Source organism: Euwallacea fornicatus, chromosome 9 (genome assembly GCF_040115645.1).
Source record: "Euwallacea fornicatus isolate EFF26 chromosome 9, ASM4011564v1, whole genome shotgun sequence".
Taxonomy (NCBI): domain Eukaryota; kingdom Metazoa; phylum Arthropoda; class Insecta; order Coleoptera; family Curculionidae; genus Euwallacea; species Euwallacea fornicatus.
Genome location: NC_089549.1, coordinates 1,150,485 through 1,173,326, shown reverse-complemented (window position 1 = coordinate 1,173,326; position 22,842 = coordinate 1,150,485). Strand labels below are relative to the sequence as shown.

Sequence of the window (22,842 nt, the reverse complement as noted above, 5' to 3'; positions counted from 1 at the left end):
ACTGCATATTACATAATGCGCGCGCAGTAAGGACTTTCCATTCAAAACGAAACAAGTTCGACTCTGTGAAACACCGTCACGCTTGTAGGATATCCAAGCTTACGTGGATATATTATTTTCGTGAGACATACTATGGTCCCGATAAACTAGATTTCAGTAGTTTGACTTGGAGAAGGTTTAGAGGAGATTTATGTTTAAGTGTCAATGACACTAATCGAACTAAAATTTCCAATAACAACTTCGTTTAAAATGAATAAGCCTTAAAACTCATAATTTTAACATCCAAAATCGCCAAGAAAATACACACACACACACACACACCACCCAAAACGATATATCATCCTGTTTCACCGGCCTTAAAACGGACCCAATAAATTATGACGAACATGGAAAATATGTTCGGAATTTCAGCTCAGACAGAACGACATTAACATAATTTGCTAATTAATTTTAACCCTCTCGTTGGGCGACGAGTGTTAAAATAGAATTTTGAAAAACTGACCACTAGGCCCCTTCTGAATATTTATTAAATGTAAGTTTATGTTAACAATAATCCTCTCCATAATAATAATTGTCGTATACATAATTTCTGTTTGCACGGGATGACAACATGTTTTATTCAAAAAGTCTCAACTCACACTAATAAAATTATTTCTAGTTAGCTCTACAGACGTGGGGGTGCATTTTAAAGCCAACACAAGAACGCTCAACTTCTGCACTACATGATCAGGACTAATCTGTCGCTTTATTCAATAACCCACCACAATAAATATTTGTTATTCATATAGGTACCTGGATACTATACTGCTTTGTTACATATTTATCATCACATCTCATTAGCATGTGTATAAGAGACACTGAATTAGTCAGCAAAGGTAGTCATATCTTGTCTTTACACCTGCTGGCCACAAAAATATTTAACAATGGAAAACATTAACATCTGGTTTAGTATGTGTACACTAGACTTAATGTAGTCCATAATCATCCTACTAGACTTGCGGTTGCTTCATTATTATCCCGGCTAACATGGAGATGTTTTTGCTTATCTTCCAAATGAAGATTAAAACAATGCTTTTTCGTTTCGAACGAAACAATTATGAAGTATTACTCGGCATGTTTGTGATCATTTAAAACAATGCCTCCATTGCCTGTTAATCAATCATTAGACTAATAACAGTCCTATTAAAATTTTTACAGAGATACTTTGGGTAGAACAAGATCATTATCTCTCCTTGTAACGCGAGGGCTCTCTAAATGTGTTCTCGCGATGACGGCTCTTGGCTAAGTAATTTAACAATATTAATCGTTATTAAAATTTGGTCTTTTGCTTGACAGTAGAATCGTCCCTTCGACAGGTACTGCGTTCCTTTGGAACATCTTGCTCTCCCCTACTTATCGGGGGTTGATTTCGGAGAAAATATATACTTTGCGCGGTACGTCATGGATCGTTTCTGACATAGCTTAAAAAGGCTAGGCCAGCTTCAGCAGATCATACCGACGATAGACTTTCTTGAAACGACGAATTCTCTCCGAGATAATCCAATGGCCCATCCGTCCCCATATGAGGGGCACGGTGACAGTTAAAATTTACAAGCAGATGCTCTCGAGCGTGCAAGACGAAGCCCCAATACGGGTCATCCGAACGATATCTTCCTAAAGGCAACCCAGGTCTTGGCAGTAACTCCCCTGATCGACCAGAAGTAGCAAACTCGCTGGACATAACTGACCAAGGAACAGTGCACCAAACGCGTGATCTCTGCCTGGAGCTATAGACGTCGTCAAATATAAGCGTCTCTGACTCAGACGCTCAGCAGACACAGTAGCTTCAAGGTCTACAGATTAAGGACCCGGAAACGAAGACGGACCTGGATTGCAGGAACTGTGGATACCGCAGAGCTGTGTATTTTTTATTCGAAGAGCTGAAAGGCCGCGTGGGCCATTTGACTCCAAGCTCCCCTACAAAGAGGATGTCTGAAGGCAAAACAAAGTAGGCCCGCTTTAACAATGTCATTTCTGCTATGGTTAAGGAAAAGAAGCGCGGGGGACGTGTCACTTGAGGGGGACAATCGCCCCGGGCATAGAAGCAACTGTGAGCCGAATCCCCGAGCACCTCGATACCGACGATTTATCCCCCAGGGACAGTTCCGGGTCGTTGTAGGCCGCAAGAACTAGGAAGCTCCAGGTATTTAGTGGGTAGGCGTTTGTGTGAATCCCACACTATCTGGTCACCCGAACATCAGACTGGCTGTCTTCAGGAGGTTTTCCTCGAGAGAAAAAAAAATCCTACTTGCTAAATATCAGTCGAAGGTACTTAAAACGTCAAGAAAATGCTGTTTAAAACAACAGGTCTGGCAGAGTATCTTTTTCGATCGATTTTATTGCTTTTTTGGGTATTAATCTGCAAACATGAAGCCTTAAATTTATAGTACCCCCTACACTTTTAACCGCCACTCTCATACCTTTGCAAAGCCGAGAGTTGGAGCGACAGGGCCACAAGCAGTGGCTTGTCCATTTTCGGAGAGGTGCTTACTCTTTTTCTGGTTGAGTCGAGCCAAAACGACGATAAAATTAAATTTGTAACAATCTTGGTAGCAGGTAAGGCGGTGTAAAACATTTAATGGTATCAGTTTTTAACAATCCGTTTTAATATTTTATAAAGAGGGCCTATTAAATGGGAGTTATTTGGCATAAGGTGGGCCTGAAGCGCATGAAAAACATCTCGACATTTTGTTGATGAGGCTGTTAGTATTTAGAGGGACAGGGACGATAAGGAACAATAAGAAAAGGCAAAGTGATAAAATATTTATTTCTCGCGTTCTTCGCAAGCCCATCCTTAGCTGATATATTATTTCCATTTTGACCAATTAAAATATTTTTATTTCGCTTTACTCCTTACGGATTTCATAGGTCTTTTACTCCTTGGAAATTTGACGTCAACACATTTTATTAAACACAAACTTAATAAACAACTGACACGCGAACGACTCGCAGGATTTTGGACTACTAAGAATACCTTTACTTATATCGAGTCTTCTCATTAAACCCGGGCTCACACCAGGTATGCATGAGAGACATGCAACATGACACCAGCAGTAGGGCTCCTTGGAGAAACGTTCCAGGGCGACATCTGTTTGAGCTGAATGGGCCTGCTTCATAGATCTCCAAGCAGTATACCAAGTAGTTCTTCTGAGGACCTCATGATGCATCTCTGGTGAGCAACCGACGTGAGACGTTTGATACTTGGCTTCGTCTGATGGCGCACCGTCCTTTCGTAGGTGGTCTATCCGGCAGACCTTTGAGCTACTTCTAAAGAGATTCCTCATTGTCTTGGGCTCGTTAAGTGTCCGTGAAGGTCAGCTGAGATTTTACGTAACTCGTGAATATTGCTGTAACACGCTTCGCTTGTCTTCGAAATTCCACTCATTATACAAAACTATGTATTTCCTAATTGGTTGCATAAATAGTTGTTTGTGAATGAAATCGGTATTTAAACCGCTGTTAACACTTGAACATAAAAAACATGAGACTAGCCACACAAAAATAAAATGATCCGATACGGCACTTACAAGGGGGAAAAATTAACGGAAAGTGTGTACACGTTCCCATAATCAAAACTCATAAACCGATAGCTTTGATCTCGAAACACACTTAGTACCCGCTGAGCTCGCTAAGCGGGGGTGGCAACGCCATGATATTTTACCCCCGGGAAAATATTGTCCCTTGAAAATAAATAATAGGTTTCAAGTGGCAATTTCATATTTCCATGTTTATGTGTTTTTCGCCCCTTGTGTGGTTTTCTTTTGATATTTATTGAGCCATTTTAATGATGTTTATTACCACTTATGATTTAATTCGCGCCTCGCAATTAAGAAAATTAACCCAAAAATTGCGCTCTTTAGCAATGAAATAAAAAAAAAATCCACTCTGCACCTTGGCAGGTTCCATCAACTAGAGCTCCGAGTACTCCATTTACTGCGAAAGCGCAAAACCGATAAATTTCGGCAGTAAAGAATCATGTGTGATGTTGAAACGGACGAACTGAGTCGGTGGATAGAAGCAGAATAAGGTCCACCTCATGGGGTACTCTCCAGGGGGGCAAGTGCTTCGGTTTCTAATTAGTCTGATGGATTGCGGAGGCCCAAAATGTTTCGTGCAATATTCGGTTGAGGAACGATATTGTTGCTTGTTTAAATCATGCTTTTAAATTGGAATGTCCGTCCTCTTATACGGTAGAAAATATTGGGTAATAAATTCGGTATAAACGCTAACAGTTGTCGGAGTAACGCAGGGGCAGAACGAACCGGGAGGGGGTACCCAGTTTTATTCGTTTTGCATTCAGAAGGGACCCCGCCAGTACACCGAATTGGGCGTATAGGATCAAGACTGTAATCTTCGATGAACTAATGGGGTTAACACAATTTTGCATTCTAATTCTTTGAGCATACAGTTATGAATATAGAGCGTGCTCCCTGAGGTTCTCTTCAAAATTTTAAAAATCGAACGTAAATCATTCAGCACGGCTATGGGAAAAATAATAACGTCTTAATTTAATAACATAAATTAATAAAAATTGTTAAATTAATTTAAAAAAAGATAGTAGGTGTTCTATGACGCAGATCAGAAATATCGATAAATCACGATCAAACTTGGATACTCCAGAGATCTTGGGGTCTTACAAAAGCTATTGCTAAAAAAACTTTAGGCACTCTCTAACTACTACCCTACTGTATTGCCCGCCCCTGGAGAAATATGGCAATTTCTTTATAGAGATTCAGAAAGGACCCAAAAAGTTATAATAAAATGCACAATTTTATTAATTTATCTCGGAACATCTTCAAAATATTAGTGGAAAATCATGCTCAGGAACCAATCTTTCTACATCCTGCATATCGACAGTGCAACGCTTTCGATATACATATATTAATAGGAAGTTTTCGCCATATTTTCGTCATAATTTGTGGCACCATCTTCAGAGACATCTTATATAATAAAAATAGTCGAGGAAAAAACTCACGATATTTAAATATCCCACTGTATTCAGTGGCATTACTAGATTTTACTTTTTCACTTTCGAACGTTTATTCATTCCATTCCTGCGATGGGGACATACCTTAAGGATACCAACTATACACAGTGGCCCAAAATAAACAGAAAATATTAGGGAATGTGTTAATGATAATTTTCTTTCACTGTTTTAGTGAAAAAATGTAAATCAATAAATGAAATGTGTAGATTTGTCCCCCCCCCCCCCCCCAAATAGTTACTTTAATTCCGCATTTCATCAGTTTTCTTGCAATTTATAGATGCGTTCAGCCCTAAAAGTCAATTAATTGTTAAAAAAATGATTCACAATTCAAGATTAGACTCACATGCCTCGTAAGCACTGACCATAATCTTTTATCGCCTTTTTAGTCCCCAAGATTATTATACCTACTACAAAAGAGGGAGCTCATAAATTTCAGAAATAAATAGCCCGTGTTTGTTTTAAATTATTCAAATTTCGGTACCCAACTGGTTTTTGGGTATTAAAAAGCGTTTCACCTTTATGGTATTTTAATAAAGAATAAATTTATCATAACTTTAAGATGTTATTATAATTCCGAGTCTGCGTCATAAATAATAGTCGAGGTTTTAATTGAGGAAATATTGTTCGATATTTGAATATTTTGTTAGAAATCTCCCCAACCCATAAGCGATAGCACTGATGCGACGTGCGTTTTAGATTTTATTAAACGTTTAGTTTAGACGTTTAATCCTGAATTTATACATTCAGTAAGGTTTGTCACGCATTGTAACCCAGTAATAAAGAGATATACAAGGAATCAGTAAATAGGGAGAACATAAGAAGTTTTATTCAGAAGAATGAAGCCCATGGAACCTCACACTCGATAAGTTAATCGAATTTTAGGTGAGGCCGTCCGTCCCGCGGCAGCATCGGTTCCTAATCTTCATCTCGAAAGCGAAAAGAAGCGATTACAGCGTCGCCATGGCCGTCCGACCAACGATCCAGAAAGACTGGATGGAGCGAACAGTTGCCCGCGTTCCACTAAAATTGGACCTGATTTTTGAACACAGTGCGTCGACGCATTCGCCTCATATATAAGATGTAAATTAGTGACGTCATTTTCCCCGATGTCACTACCATGTGACCATGATGCTAAAAAGACCAATCAGATTTCAGGACGCAATACTACGTCCACTTCTCCTAGATCATTGTTTTGAGCGCTGTTGATAGGTTTATAATAGAGGAAACTCTGAGGTGCCCGCTACCATCATCAAAGCATACATACCATAAAGGTAGTCGACGAAAATGGCTCTCCATTGAGTAGTGCACATAATATATAAAATACTTATTCGGATAGATAGGTGATATTTCCCCACAACTACAATCTCTTTGTGGTCCAAGTCATCCAATCCCAGCTGACGGAAAGTTTGCAATAAGGGGTTCTTAAGGCTCTTTTTTGAGCACACTTTCGGGGTACTATTCAATAAAATTATACAAAATTTTCTTCACAAAATCAAACGTGAGAATAGCAAAAACAGATCGAATACTCGTCATTACGTCCCCATTAAATCTTATGCCCGATTTAATTTAATTTACCGATAATTTCGTGTTTGAGTCTAAAGTAAAACATCTACGACATACATTCACCACTTGTTAAAAGGAATTTATGCCTGAAAGTCATTATTTGATAATTGTCGGTTCTATAATAAACACATGTGCCTGGTTATTCCACTGGGATCATAATGAATCAGTTGATTGCAGCAAAACAGTACCATAAAGAATTTTTTCTAACACAATGGGACATAAGATAAATTGGCCTTTATCTATAAGTTTTACAAAAATTGTTACTTATTAGCATACTGACACATTTCAATGTGAGAAAAAAATTAAATTAATGTGACTTTATATGCTATTGCGGCATAGTATGACACTGACCAGTCAGTATATCTGAACCAGGTAGTGCAGCAGAGTTCATGCGAAATCCGGAAACACGTTCAGTAATTATTTATTATTATTAGTTTATAGTTTATAATAATTTTCAAGTTCATTATCATGATTATAAATTTATGTTATTCTCGACAACTACATGCACACATATAAAACTATTCTATGCAGCGGAACCTCACAGAGTTTATTTTTATCCCCGAAGTCCAGTTTAAATGTCTTCTATGGTATTCTCCTGAAAGAGCTCTTTATCAATCACCGGAGAATAACATCCTGCAAGTGATATTATCATAAAGAGAATATTTCAGGATGGTCACGGATCCGAGTGGTGCCCAACTTAGAAGGATACGAGAAAGGAGAAATAATTGTTGGGCAGACTGGCAACAATGGAGGCGTCACTGCTGGGAGTTTACCAAGGATGCCCACGTCGTCTATCTGCAAGATAATGGGTGTAGCCATATTGAGAATCTACATGTTCCGGATCTTCGTCGTGGGAAGAAGATCAAGAAGAGAATCGTCAAGGCATCATCTAACTAAAGCGAAGGGTAAGTGAAGAACGACCGGTGTAATAGTGAAAGGTGTACCAAACAAAGCGACGTCGAAACTGTTCTCGTAGTATAAGGAAATGCTATCATCACTCATTGGGGAATATATTAGTTCCAACACTCTGTAATTGCTCGATAGTGGTAACACATACTTTAGTGATATGCGAAACGTGACTGCGAAAAGACAGTGAAATGCGGACAAATTTTTTTAAAGTGTCGGTAGCCTTCATCACCAAAGAGCTTGTTTTATATTGATGATTATTTCGCAAGAGTTAAATTGCAGTACAGGGGTGTATTCCCACCAAAGCGAGTAAAGGTATGGTTTTCAAATGCCGCGTTTGAAGGTCAAAAACTCTGTTTTCGTTTCTCATAATCTCGTATGAGCATCAAACCTTGAAAACATCAGAATTCCGCGATAGTGAGACGTCGTCCAACAGTTAAGGTGTTCACTTTCTCCCTAAAGGTCTAAAAGCAACAGGTGTACCATTGTTCTGCGATTAATTAAGCAACGCGTGGGTGCGCCGCAACTGCCAGAGACATTTGAATATCTTCATCTGTTCCGTAACGGCTACCATTTTTTAAATTTGTTGAAACGGGCCTTATCGGCGATGCGGCTCCACTTGTTACCCCTAATGGCTTAAATTAGACCTTCGATTGATATCTTTTTACACGGGTTAGCCTAAAGGCGACCGCAATGAATTCAACATAGCTACAGAGTCGAATTTTGCCCTGACGGTATGGCAAACAGGCTCGACTAAAGTAGAGACATGATTTTAGATTAGAAGAAACCGATTCAAGTCAAAATGTGATTATTAGTTAATACGCAGAGTAAAAAGATTGTACGAAACTTAAGGAGGTTATATGGGACATTGCCCTTGTCGATTTTTGCTTAAAGACGTCCAGTCAAACATGCGCAGTTTTGGGTCCAGAGTATTTTTTTGTTCAAAAACGCAATGTTAGTTCGTTGACATAAAAAAATACTTTGATATTTAACTCGTTTTTATTCAAGATAACGGTAAAAAAATACGATAAACATTCAAAATGATGACCCCCCGACCCAGTTACATAAATTTGTTCTTTGATTAATTGAATCACGCACCCGTTATAAGATGTGCGGATTTTGCTGCACGAAATGAGAGGCTACCATCACTCCTTCTGACAATTCCTCTTGGGTGGCTACAGGAGTTTTATGCAGCATCGACTTGATGTAATCCTAGAAGGAAAAATTCAACGGGCTTAAATCGGGATTTCGCGCTGGCTATCTGATAAATCCGCCTCTTTCGATCCACCTCCCATAAAAATGTTGGTTTTGATGATCCTGCACAATACGGGCAAAACGTGCAGGTGCACCGTCATGGTGGAACCACATTCTATCCTGTATCTGCATAGGAACGTTTTAATAAACGTCCTTAATAAAACAGAGGAGACAACAAATTGTTTATTTTGTTTACGGTCGTTACATACTTGTTATTTCGACTTATTAAAAATCTCGACTCGCCACGAACGCAAAGGTTTTCTGCTGTGGAAATAAAGAACAATAACAGAAGATAAATTTGAGAAATGTGCGATATTAAAAATTTAGCAAAAGTGAAATTTTCTTAAAAATGTGTTAAAAAGATTTTTGATTGGTGGAAATATTGGGGTGAGTTTCGATTCATTATTCAATACGTTCGTCCAATTTTGCCTCTGGCGTGCTCTGTCCACTATGGAGATAGGGAAAAAGGAAGTTCTGAAATTTACAAGTAAACACTATTCCTATCACTGTCTCTTCATGAGTTTTTCATTTTCCTTCTTAAATCAATTTATTTTTACGCTTGGAGATTTTGCGCGATTATGCTTAGAAAAATAATGCTTCTGCAATGCTTCTTTCTGCCTTCTTCATATCCAAAATAAAATTTTGTCCTTCATCGAATTCTTCAAACAGCCAACGCTATGGAGTGCTGCGTCAGCAATTAATATTTCTATGTCTATCTGAAGTTATTTAATTCCAAACGTATATCAATATTTTCATAACATATAAGTTTTACGACAATTTCTCTTTCAGCAACAAAGGCCACTCGAAAACGGCCCTCCGGAATAGTCATGAAGTAAAATATACTGAAAATAAACGTCTAATAAATTTCTTGATTCCATTCATGACTTTCAACCTGGCCGTATAACGCGAAATTCATATGCGACTAATTCAATTTTTTATTTTACAGCTCTTCGGCTCTCGAATCAACAATTTAAATGTCGCGGTTCGTGGTGGTCATTTACAAGTTTTATGTTATAAATGTCAATAATTTTGTTTACATCTGGTGGACACCTTTATTATTAAAATTATGGATAATTTTGCAGACGGCAAATCGAATAAAAATGAAATGAGTATTCGGTGAAAACGACAATAAAATAAGGTGTGTTATTAATAACATCAATTAGCTACTTATCTGCTATGCAAAATTTTACTGAATCTTAAATCACCCAAGTTACATTCATATTGAGTACATATTGAATTTCACCTGTCACGCTGTCAATCAATTCCGAGACCACCCAGATGAAGATCCACTTCGTTTTCTCCTTCAACTAAGAACCTCAAAAACAATAACTCATTTAAAATTTCGTATTGTTCGATGATGCCTTAGTTCTTCGATAAGTTTTTTTTTATGGAATTTATAACTCGCTGGTGACTTATACAGATGGGTTAGTTCAGGTGATATCCGATCATTCAGGTTACTAGAGTAGTACTTTGTCTGCAGGCATCCGAAATTAATCATTGTCACATTTTGCTGCGAGCGAACAGTAAAATGAACGCGTTATTGCCAGCTAAAATACCTGTTGTGAACAGCACGTGTGCAGTAAAGAGTTTGACAGCGCGCAAAACAAATTGGCATCTGTCAGTGTCAAATTTTTTGTGACTAATGTCAAATGATCGCCACTGACTTTTATTCAAGATCAGTTTGAATTATTTGACAACTTATCAACCCCAGTCAAAATTGGCTGTAAAACAAGCAACCTCCGAAGTTTAAACCGATTTTTTAATTTTCTCTCAAATTTTAAGTGTTGTTAAAAGGTTGTAATGGAAGTGGAGTGAGGACTATTTTACTAGAGGTGTCAATCCATTATATGCTAAATTTGCTAAACGTGATTGTTATGATTTTTTTCGTTTTCCATACATGCGATCATTTCACCTTTAGCATCTACCTGCTATCTGCTGACAAAAATATATATTTTTCCGGTCTTCTATCAAGTGCGAACCATTTCCCACCATCCACAGAATCTTGTTGATCACTTATTCCGAACATTTCAATCTATATGTCCAATATAGCAACATTTAAAATGGCAGTATTTTTCACTAGTAGGTAATTGATTTTAAAACACTTGCAGCTATAGAGCATTTGCCTGCTATCCGCTACTATTAACTTCGGGCTAATTCTCGTAGAAACTTCATTGAAACAGTGTCTAGATATTGGTCAGACTCTTGGTTTCTATAGAAACTAATTTGGTATTAAAGTTTATAGTTCTTTAATAGTTTTGGCCTGAAAGGATGTATTAATTTGCACTTACTTACAATTCAATAAGTAAAAATCGAAATTAAGAAAATACTTTGTAATTACAACCCGAACACTGTTCAGATGCGGAAGAAAAAAAACAAAGTAAGAAGTGAACCAACTTTGATTGCATTTTTATAATTGACCAATTTTTCAAACCCCACGTGCAAATAACCGCTGTTTCCTTATTTACAACTATTTTCATATTTACATATGTATATATATAAATATTTAAAAAAATAATTAATTTTATTATTTTTTTATTTTTTCATTTTATTTAAAATTGCAACACATTTTATTTATGGAAATATACAAGATATTTGGTTGGTTGGCGAGGGAAAGTTTTCATTGGGAGATATATCGGGACATTTGAATTTATACAACTATGTTTATTCTTATGCAAAGTCTCATCTTTCTTGAGATATTGGCCAAGGGGGGAGAGTAGGGAGAGCAGAGTGGAGGGGTCAAGTAAATGCGTTAGAAATGGAGGGTCTCATTTTGAAGATGAAATTAATTACTAATAATATTGTTTAAATTAGAACAAACTTTTAACGTTTTCAAATGATTAATACTTATTTAAATTTAATGTCGTCCAGCTTCAAAGTTGTTGGTGGAATTTAAATTACAGTGGCCAAAAGCATCATAGCCAGTACGTATTCACTTTAGCAGTAGATCTCATGCTGTTATGCTGCGAGTGAGATCTACAAATTTTGATATACTAAGCACCTTTAGTATAATACAACGTTTTACGAACACCCGTAAAGCTTTCGATTGGTATGCCAGACATATCAAAAAAGGAAGTGAGCTTTTATGTTACGGTATAATTGCGAACAAGTTTTTATCAGTATTTTAAAAATTTAAAGTAGTTGTCTCTTTTATTTATTAGATCAGATTATTTCCACAAAATATCCATTTAATTTCTGACCTGTCCAATCTTTTTACATAATAACCATGCCCGATATGTCTTTCTGTGGCCTACAACACATAGTTACAATTAAGTTCTACTTATTTACGTCACAAATCACGTGGGTGACCTCAGTTAAGGTAAAAAAACTTATTCTGGAAATTATCAACGAGCACTGTGAAATTAGAACAGGAAGAATGTTAAATTGGAATGAGAGAAAAGTTGTGGAGACGAGTGCAAAGTTTCAAAAGATAGGTCCCTGATTAGAGCCCGGTAAAAGCGTCGATTAGTAACAACTTTACAGTATCAGGTACTGTAATATTCGATTTATCGATCGCAAACCAACACAATACAACGTAGGGTTTCTACTTGAACTATAGATGTACATAGTAATAGACAACCACGTTATATTCACCTCATGTCTTTCAAATTCTCTACGCTGCATCGATTTTTCCAAATGATAAGGAATAGAACCTGACGTTCCTTTCGCAAAAATATTTGAGATTTTCGAGGACACTTTTATATCATACAAGGGCACGTTAGAAGTTCCCGGATAGCCAATCATTTGTTTTATTTTACCTTTATCTCTGGCAGTTTTTGCGATATTTGCAATGAGCTATGAAGGCACATTTCATACGAAGGGCCGCAGCACTATGTAACGCATATAATTACGTTGGAGAAAGTCTTGAAACAGGCCCCCTGTAAATTTGACGTTCGATTCCAGTGAGAACTTAAATAATCACGAACGATCCTGTGCGAATACTAGAGCCAGGCTAATAGATGCACGACGTAACGTAAGGTCGGCGTAACATAAACAAGTTGCAAGGCGTACAAGCTTGAACATTACATTTTATTTTACTTCCTAACACATCACTCAATAAGTTCCTCGGTCTAAAAAAAGCAATTTTTTTTTTAGAAATACGAATTTATTCTTCAACATAGTTTCCTTTAAGAGTGATACATTCATTTGAAGAAAATCGTTTTTACCTCGCTCGAACAGCTCTAAAAAGCGTTCTGAATCCTCGACACTTTGATGTTTTTTTTTTGGTCTGGTGTAAGCAAGCGCGGCTCCCACTTCGAGACCAATTTACGAATACTTAAATTTTCGTTTGGAATTGTAAACACACATTCTTCTGATGTCTTTAAGGTGCCAGCTATTTAACGCAATTGCAACTTACGGTTTTTTATTTTAATATTTTAACGAACAAATGCCGATTTTGAGTGACCAGAGTGTTCAGCATCATCGGTGTTTGTGTGGCCGCCTTTAAATTCATCATACAAGTCAATAATAGTTGATTTACCTGTCTCCATAATGCCCATCGAGCCACAGTTCGGCTTCGACAGTATTTGTTCCCACGAAAAAAGAACGTACAATCAACACACGAACTTTTTTTTAATACAATATTTCGAAAATTACAAAACTGTGACCAATATGACCTAAAAACCAATTATCAGAATGTCGCGCGATTTTAACAAAAATCATATGTATCTGTCAACAGTGTTGCCATATATGTGTGAGAGCGGAGGCTTGGTGAGTGACGTGTTATTTATTTCTCATAGTAAAGAAGCAGTAAATAAAATCGATGCCATTGGGGTTGCAGAATATCATTTCTCCTCGTTGGTCTAGTAATTATTGCTTGTGAAACCGATATTAAGCAATTTTACGAGCTGAGGAAATATAAATTCGAAACAAGCAATTAAAGAAAAACCAACAAAGGAGGAGCGTAAGGAAGGGATAAATAACGCGAGGCGGTCGTAATTACAATAATCTAATAAGTATCCTGGGTGATTAGGGGGCTTCCACACGCCCACTCGCCGCCCCACGATAAACTGCCCATAAATAATACGCGGAATTCAGACAACTCGATCCTCATTATGCGAGGCCCGTCTAGGCTCATAAATTCATTATGTGACAGGAACTGGTGGTGTTTCACTCATTCCTTTTTCGACAACTTTTGGAATAATCTTAACAATAAAATGGCACTGAAAATTTTTATGTTCAGAAAATTTGCTTATATTCAGTCTAAGAATTAAATGTGCATTGTTAGCATTAAATGCTTCGTGTTTCATCTATTCGTTTCCCTTTCGATGATGTTGAGGAGGTTTAACAGACGGTCGTGGTGTCTGGTGCAAACGTGGAAACTTGGCAACTACGCCTGCGTCATCAAAGTTTCGATATAATTAGCCTCCGTTTTGATACTTTATAAGTCGCTCTCAAATTTAATACTAATTCTCGTATAAACAAATGACTTAGCATTAGTTTTAAAAAGTATATTTTATAAATGCACCATATCCTTCTCAGCAACTAAGTATAATAATTTACACTCTCATTATAGTCCTGTCACTGAATCTAAAGAGAAAATAAACAAGTGCCCGAAATAAAAAGAGGATGTAGGAAACGCAGATTTATTTACTGGGTCTCATAGGGTGTGAAAAATCGCTTTCAAAGACAAAAATAAATTCGGTAAATACTCGTTATATAACAAAGCCTGTCAGATCGAGTTAAATATTCGTAAAATATGTGAAACTTATGGCGGAAATCCCAATTTTAAATAATGCATCTTTATGAAAATTGAAATGGAAAATTCTGAAGCAGAATCGATTTAGAATTTTCTTACGAGTGATACTGCTTTTATTTCCTGGGGCAGGCAGGTAAACAAATGTTAGAAACATTCTTTTCGCCGCCATTGGCATAAAAAATGGCATTTTATTGTCTCATATCGCGCACTAAATAATTATTGTGAAGCCCAGCCAGTAACTTTTCCACCTTATCTGTCCTTTTGATACTCGTATTTCGTCGTAGTGACAATAATATTTTTTCTAGAATCTTTATACTTAAGGCTACTTCATTCCCAGCAGAATCTTCTTTGTCCCCGTCCATCTATATCTTAAATCGTAGCGGGCATTCCCTGCATGTTTTCGTCACTTTCCATAATGTAGGAAAAAACCTTAAACTCAAATGGAACGAATCTATATTTTCCTCTGCGAGAACGCAAATTTGCTGTCTAAAGTCCATTTAAAGCAACCTATCGATGGCGTAGTTTCTCCATGCAATTCCCATGCAAATACGGGGTGCTTCCGAATTGAACGGCACTATTTGAGATATGAATTCTCTAGGAGAAAATAAAGAAAAAAGTTCATATAAACATCTGCCCTATCTCAATTGGTAGCAGAAATATAGGGTATTGAAAGTTAAGAAAAAAAAATTGGTTTTTATTTTATTGTGCTTGATCTACTGCAGAGAAAGCTTTCGTATTTTATATGCATATTAGGTAATACGTGCTGCTTAACACGAGACTAGATTGCTTCCAACTACTACGCAGGAGAGTGCATTTTCTGAGGTCTTGGGTCACAAAATACTCTATAAAATTTTCTTCTTACGCCACAAGACAATTTTAATATATTTTTTAAGTTCTTCAATCTATTACCTAAATTGTGACTTGATTTTTGGTGAAATTGTATTCAGTTTTTTTATAAACTAATTAGTTTATAAATTCCTACTTATGTTTTCTTAACTTTTCGGACCCAGGTCGGTTACATGCTTATATGAGTTTTTTTTTTAATTTTTCACCAAAGAATACGTATCTCAAATACTGCCGAGCAATTCTGAAACATCCTGTATACAAACCCTCTCAAGAAGATCCTCCAGAAAGACTTTCTACAATATATGTAGTTACACATTTAGATACACAGACAGTCAGGGATATGGTGAAGGTGAAACGCCCTTTTATACAGGATGCTCTTTGATTGTACTTGAAAAATTATAGCTAAGATGAAGTTATGTATTCTTTATGAACCAGCGTGGAAATAAGACTCGTTCTCGGTTTCGATGTACATATAAACCTGAGACACATACTTAATTGTAAATACGAAATCGAGACTACAAATGTCTTGGTATCGGTCTCACTCCTACTAAAATCTCAAATCCTGGTTATTATGTTCTGTTCCCTTATTGCTTTTCTTGATAAGTTGGATTTTTCCAAGAATATGTGAATGCTGAATATATTTTTATTAATGTTGCATTTTTAAGTAATGACCGAAAAACGTTGTTTTGATATCTTCATACCCGCTCATGGATATTTGATAACTTAAAAATTGAACTGTTGCAAAAACTATGAAACTTTCAAGGGATATAAAACTGGCGCCAGTAGTTCGGAATCCTCTCGTCTTGGTATTGTAAACATGATTCTGCAAAATAATGAGAGTGGCCGGTTCATAATATTTTATAATTTAGAGCAGTAAATTCACTGGTTTGTGAACAAATTAACCATTATCATTTGTCAGTATTTTAAAAATAAATTACAGCATTAACTAACTTATTTGCCGTGATCATGAGATCATTCAGAGTGCCGAATCCACCAGTTAAACACGAAACAAGATAAAAGCAACGGCGAATCCTCGGTCTTCGGTTCACTTCCCCAACATTTCGTGTTCCCTAAATATGTCAACAAAAACTTAATCTATCTAATCCCCCCTTGTCGTGTTGCCATACGCACCCTAGCGGGGGATATCGATTGCCCCGCCCCCTGCTGGGAATCGCCATTTCCATGGAAACCGCGACGTGGGGACAAACAACGGCGCACCGTCGAGCGACGGCAAGACGTCGCGAAACGTCGTCCAGATCGCCGTTTGGAATCTGGAAATCTGCGGATGTCGAATGATGTCATCATGAATGACATCATACATTTAGATCTTGCACTAAAATTAGGCCGATTGAAGATGTCCGGCAACGTCTCTTTGAAAAGTTCTTCCCTGATTAAGTCGCCTAAAGATGAAGCTACTTCGAAAGTAATCGACAAATGATTTGACCCTATCATCTATCTTCTATAATTCCTTTGGTCATCCGAGGTTGCAAAGTGTCAGCCTATCTCATTTTCCTTCGTTAAGTTTCTAGTAAACCAAAAATCAAGAACATACTTATTGTGTCCTGATAAGGGAAAATTGGATTCAATAGTTATTAGAATAGTTATTGGTGGTTTCTCCATTAAATCACGATTTAGCAATGACTTCACAGCCAATAACTTACGTGTGGATGTCCGCCCATGCCCATGTCTTCCGTAGCTTTGGTCATGTGCCTGCCGGTTCAATGGGCTGCGCGCCCATATTGCTGTGTAACAATATTTTTAATTTCGGTTAATGTGAAATATGAAATGTTAAAAAATGTGAAATCTCGCCCACGTACATGAAATTGATTTGTTCACCCAGATGCAATCAGTTTGGAATGGAGTGAACAATTGTGTATTGCGTCAATATACCAACTCACCAATCGTAACCGGGATCAAAAATAAAGGAGAACTCAGTAAGCATGTGAATATTTACCATGCGCTTCAAACAACTATAAAGTTGGATTTCGACCATGTTAATAAACATATTCAAGATGTTTATGTGTTCAGTGGGATCCCATTTTAACCACAATAGATCAGTTAATCAGACACTCCAAATCAACGAAATCGTCAACCATCCATCGCAGGTATTTTTCATCGATTCACAGCCAGTACTGCCACACACACACACATACACGGACAGAGGGGATCTCGAGGAACGATTCGGAGAGTGATATCAGTAACCCCATAGCTATCTAACGTTTGCATTGTTCTTGCTTCTCATCAATGTAGAAGTTGATATAACTTATATCTACATCGACATGCTTATTGTGATTGTCTGCGTCTTGTTGACGTACTACGGAAGTCACAAAGATGTACATTTTGAATGTAGAGGGAAAATAGGACCGTGAGTCTTAGGGTCTACCTATCAAATTCATCAGAAAATGTTTGATATAACGTAAGCGAAATTGCTACGCAACATCACTGATCAAAATATTGTCATAAAGGCTGGTCCCCATCTTAGGGATTTCACTTGCAGAGGACAGTAATTACAAGCGGAAGAACCGATCTCTTTGTGTGCGTCTGGTAGTGACAGACGCCGGGCGTTGGCGTCCCTGGGAAATACACAATCGCGTTTATAGATTTCGGAAGGAAATGCGGAGAGATGAGAACGGGCGCGCGGTGTTGGATTTATCACCCTTTGATATGTTACGCCTCATAATATTTCAGTCAAGGGGGCCTGTCAAGTAGGAGAAGGGATGTTACATATTACAGCCTTTTTACTACGATGGTGGGGCAATTGCATTGGAAGCTCAAAGTATCACTTCAAAGCACGTACGAGCTAGAAATTTTTACCTCAAGTAAACTGAACCTTTCACATCTGAAGCGGTGACCATGGCCAAGAAGTATATTGCGGAGGAAATTGATATATTATGGTACAGCATAATAAACTCACGTCCTACCAGGGTCTCGAATTAAGTAGAAATGGGAAGGTAGGAACTTCTACCATGGTGTACCAACCAGTCGCAGAGCTATTTTCTTACATTTTCATAAGCAGTGAAATGCTGCTCCGCAAGTGCGTGTCCCATCGATGCAAATAAGTAGTAATCGCACAGAGCGAAGTCTGGTGAGTAAGCTGCATGCGAAAGTATTTTCCAACTAAACGTTTCCTTGACCATTTTGGCTGTGTATAATGATGCATTATCATGAAGCAAAATCACTTTGTGTTGCTCTTCTTGATATTCTGGTCGTTTTTCACGCAAAGCTAGATTCAAATTGATGATTTGTTGTCGGTAGTGTAGAGTATTAAGGTTTTAGCGGCTCACAATAGGTCACACCCTTCGGATCCTACCAAACCTAGAGCATTGTCTTTCGTCCACAGCCTTGAGTCGATGTCGATGGTATACCTAAAGTCACTCATGATCTTTCACGCTTAGAATTCTCAGAATATACCCACTTTTCATCGCCAGTCACAATTCGATGGCGAAACTAGTTTTTTTTTTAACCTAACAAACAGCATTTCGCAAATGGTTTTTCGATTTTCCTGCTGTCTTCCATTCAGTTCATTTTCCCAACCTTCAGACCTTTTCCATGGCTCGCAAATGGGAGTAATATAAAAGAGAATTGCCTCATCCTTGTGACTAGCTTTTACCAAAGATCCAAGTCTGAAGCCATTCAATTGTGATTAAGCAACAACTAAAGGTCCAACCCGGAATTAGCCTTGATGCTGTATTTTAGATAACCTCATATTATCAATCGTGCTCTTCAGTATAAGTAGCTTTAAGCCCTTTTATGAAACACGCTTAATGTTCGTCTTCTCGCCAGTTAAGTTGCTATGAGTAACCTTTGTATAAAGTAATTTTGAATAAAGGAACAAAAAAGGATTCGTAAATCAAGTTACTTCACTCGCGTGGAGCTTGTCGTGTCAAAAATTAATTGATCTGTGAGTTGTTGCGTTTGGGCGTGATGCTCATCCAACAACGCTTGAACTTCGCTGTCTTTAAACTTTTTCAATGGTTTTTCATGTTCTTGGTTTACCACGTCAAAATCGACACATTCAAATCTTTTTAAACCACTCGAAGCATTATGATTTACTAAGAACATGCTCGTCATATCTTATTCGGCTATACAGAAAGATTTTGTGCAATTGATAGAAATGAACATAATGACAAATTGATATGAGTTTATTATTTTTTTTCCATTAGGTTAGGTGATTTTCCATTAGAATCCATTAGGACATTAACTATAATACCTAGGAAGATATCGTTACTCCAGTTTTCTTTTAACAGCTCTTCTATTATTAGTTTATTGTAGAATAATTTCTGAATATAATTTCCTCTCAAACGGGACACGGCAAGTTTAATCAAAATGGGTACTTTGCATGTATTTAGCAAAAAATTAATCGGGAACGTGGGTTCGATGTCATGTCTGTAAAAAACTGTGACATAGTGAATGAGTAAGGCAATTCAATTTAATAAAAAAAGTAAAATGTTTGTGAATTTAAAATTAGATAAGATATATTAGGAGATTTTTTGCGCCATTGTGGTACCTGAAATGTGGAGTAGTTTGAGGTAGCCACTGGATCCCTTGATTTTGACTGTCGCGTGCCCTGTCAGAGCTAAAAATTGGTTCCTTCCAGCAAAACTGGATGTAGCAGGCAATTGCCGACATTTCGTTAAAAGCGAGATATTTTTTGATCAAATCTCCTAAGTATTCGAATTATCATCAAATTCAGCTCACATATTAAAGGTTTTTAAAAGAAATTTTAAACGGACATTTTCCATTTAGGTATGCTACAGAAACTCATTTTTGGGTCAGAGTGAATCAAATCAGGCAGGATTTCTAATCACAGACTTGCCGATTTGTATTTGAAGTGGGTAGGAATTACAAAAAAATAATTGTTATTGGGTACAAACAAAAATGAAAAAAATCATAACAGAAGTAAATTAGTTCCTCGTAAGCTATTATTTAAATGACAGGCAAATAAGAACATATTAAAATATTTTCTTCTGGGACCAATTCGCCGTTTGGACACAATAGACGGCCATTGTAGAAGGATTTGTCGGCGCACTATTCAGGAATGGGCACCTTATTTCAAACACAATAGTTCATTAGTTTATCGGCTTGTATCGGTCTGGTCATTAATCTTTTTGAGCTGTTGGAAATTTGGCCAAGAAGAATTAAGCCGAGTTTACAATACGTGCTTATATTGGATAGTGGAAAATATTTTGCATTTTGATGAACTTGACACCCTGACTCGACAACTTGATCTTGATGTTCTAGTAATTGATTTTCGATGTTTTTTTTTTAACAAGTTACGTGATACCACCAAAAATTTCCAATCATCCGTTATTTTTAAGCAAAAGCCTGAGTTGAATTTTGCACAATTCCTCATGATTTTAGGCTCATAATTTTTCTTATTTTGCCAGTTCCAGATTAGAATAGTGGTGTAGATATCAATTTTTAATTGTGTCGCTTTTTCAATTGCACCAGCAATTTGTATTTTCTAATCTAAGTCGTAGTCATCGTACTATTAGGCCTAACCTACTCCTTTAAGTCTAAAATTACCATTTTTGATCTACCGGGGGGCGTTTTCTCACATATACGATGAGTTTAATTTTAGGAAATTTCGTAAACCTATTCACTTCATGACCATCCACAACCAAATGTCAATCAAGATTGTCGATAGCTATTCTCGTGGCGATATGTTTTTGGGGTCGCGTAATATTTATGTTTTGCGCCTTCTTAGGAACACTCTGTATATCGAAGATGATGCGTTTGTGACCATGGGTCTTTTAGCATTTTTTTATTATTTTGCTGAGAACTGTCGCCCCCTGAAATGTCTCCATGTTACGCCTTGTACAGAGCGCGATCACTGATAACGATTGAAACTCGACGTTAGGAAAACGGGGAGGTCGCAGGGGCGATGCCAGCTCGGGAATCATTCTTGCGTTTGAAGCAACGTGCCAAAATTAACTTTCTCGTGCAGTGTGTTGATTTTCGACTATACTTCGTTTCTTTGGGATGTTTTGAAACTCGAACAGGATCAGTTAGTTGCTCTTGTTCCTCCCTTTCGGAAAAAAAGCGCAACATTTAGCTTGTTATCCCATAACAACTGCAATTACTCCATTGTATCCGTATAATTTACACCAAATAACCGCACAAGAGTGAGAACTCAAATTCGAATCTACTCAAATCTTTTGTCCTCCACAAGCCATTTTATTTGCTTTTGTTGCCCACGTTGCGGTGACGCTTCCTTTTGTGATTGCGAATGCGTGTGTGTGGGAGAAAGTACGATAAATAATAGACTCCACAAAAGAATAATGAAGTTTCGGTCTATCTTTTCGAAACAGGTGTCATTCTTTTATTGTGCTCGTTCAACGATATTAATTTTTAAGGGATCTGGAGATTTGTATGGGAATGAATTATTCTTTCATTAATCAATTTCTGTTGCCAAAAGAATCATTTGTTACAACCCAGAGCTCATGCAAGCCCAGGCGTATTTTCGTGCCTTTCCAAGAAATAAAATATTCGGACTCGTGAGAATAGAAACGTATTCTTCGCAGATATATTAGGTATAGAACTGTATAAGGGCCATATCTGTTTATGATTCATGCAATCAGATCTTGCTCTGTTTCCCTTGGCTTTTTCTAAATCAGAGACTTCACATGTATTCACAAAAAAAATCTAAAGGTGTTAGATCGGGTGACCTAGGGGGCCACGGTACTAAACCACTTTCGCCGGCCCAATGTTGTCCGAACTGACGGTCCAAATATAATGCATTCAAATTCAAGCAGAACATTTTGAACACCTACTGTAGTGTTATTGTTGTATTACAAACGCACTAAAATAAAACGTATTTAGACAAAACACATTTTTGCATATAACCACCTTGAAGCATCATAAGGCCGGAGCGCCTTAGGAGGACATTTTCGGACATTGTTCTTACACTGGAATGTCTTCTATTGTAACACTGAATGATACCTAAAAGTTCGATTCTATAGTTCTAAGTCACCCTGTATGTTTAAAGTTGTAAATACCTGTCCATTGACACAAAGAGACTTGATATAATAATAAAGAAACGAACTCTGGCCGTAGTCGTAGTCCCAATAAATATTAAAATAAATTGAAAATTTAATAAAAGTCTTCTTGGCACTACGGCTAAAATTTGTTCCTCCATGGGACTGGTAAAGATTACACTCTTAGTAACCATGGTAGAATCAAAAGAGGTCCGAGTAAACATATAAAGGGTGATATATTTGAAGACCTCGAGTTTCGTGCCCTGAAATACTACATAAATGTTTTTGAGAAGGTTAAGGCCTATCACGCCTTTATGCCTCATTCCAGCTCTGCGTTTAATTAACTCGAACACCCCAAAGACCGGTTTCGATCTCGTTTCATCTCGTCAGTTCACTTCATCTCGAGAAAGTTAAACGCAGGCAGAAATCAAAGGCAAGTTTGTTAAGCTTGTAGAAAAATATTCTAGCAACGCCACCTGTCGTGTTCTTTTTGATGCTTCTCGTCCAAATGTTGGAGCATAAGCAGAAGGACTTGGTGCACAGGGCCGGTCTATAACCACAAGTGGTGAACTTCA

The 22,842-nt window shown here is 37.4% G+C and overlaps 1 protein-coding gene and 1 long non-coding RNA gene across 2 annotated transcripts in view; one reads left to right on the top strand and one right to left on the bottom strand.

Annotated features, from left to right (window-relative positions):
• Nucleotides 1-22,842, top strand: part of LOC136341258 (uncharacterized) — a 33,059-nt gene that overhangs the window by 7,202 nt on the left and 3,015 nt on the right. Inside the window, exon 3 of the mRNA XM_066286036.1 lies at nt 7,258-7,494. Within this exon, the coding sequence (XP_066142133.1) occupies nt 7,258-7,494 (237 nt within the window). The remainder of the gene's footprint in view (nt 1-7,257; nt 7,495-22,842) is intronic.
• LOC136340986 (uncharacterized) lies at nt 16,274-17,225 on the bottom strand. Its single transcript, XR_010732413.1, has 3 exons — nt 16,952-17,225; nt 16,422-16,852; nt 16,274-16,360 (listed from the first exon to the last, which is right to left on the bottom strand). It is a non-coding gene; the product is annotated as an uncharacterized lncRNA (long non-coding RNA).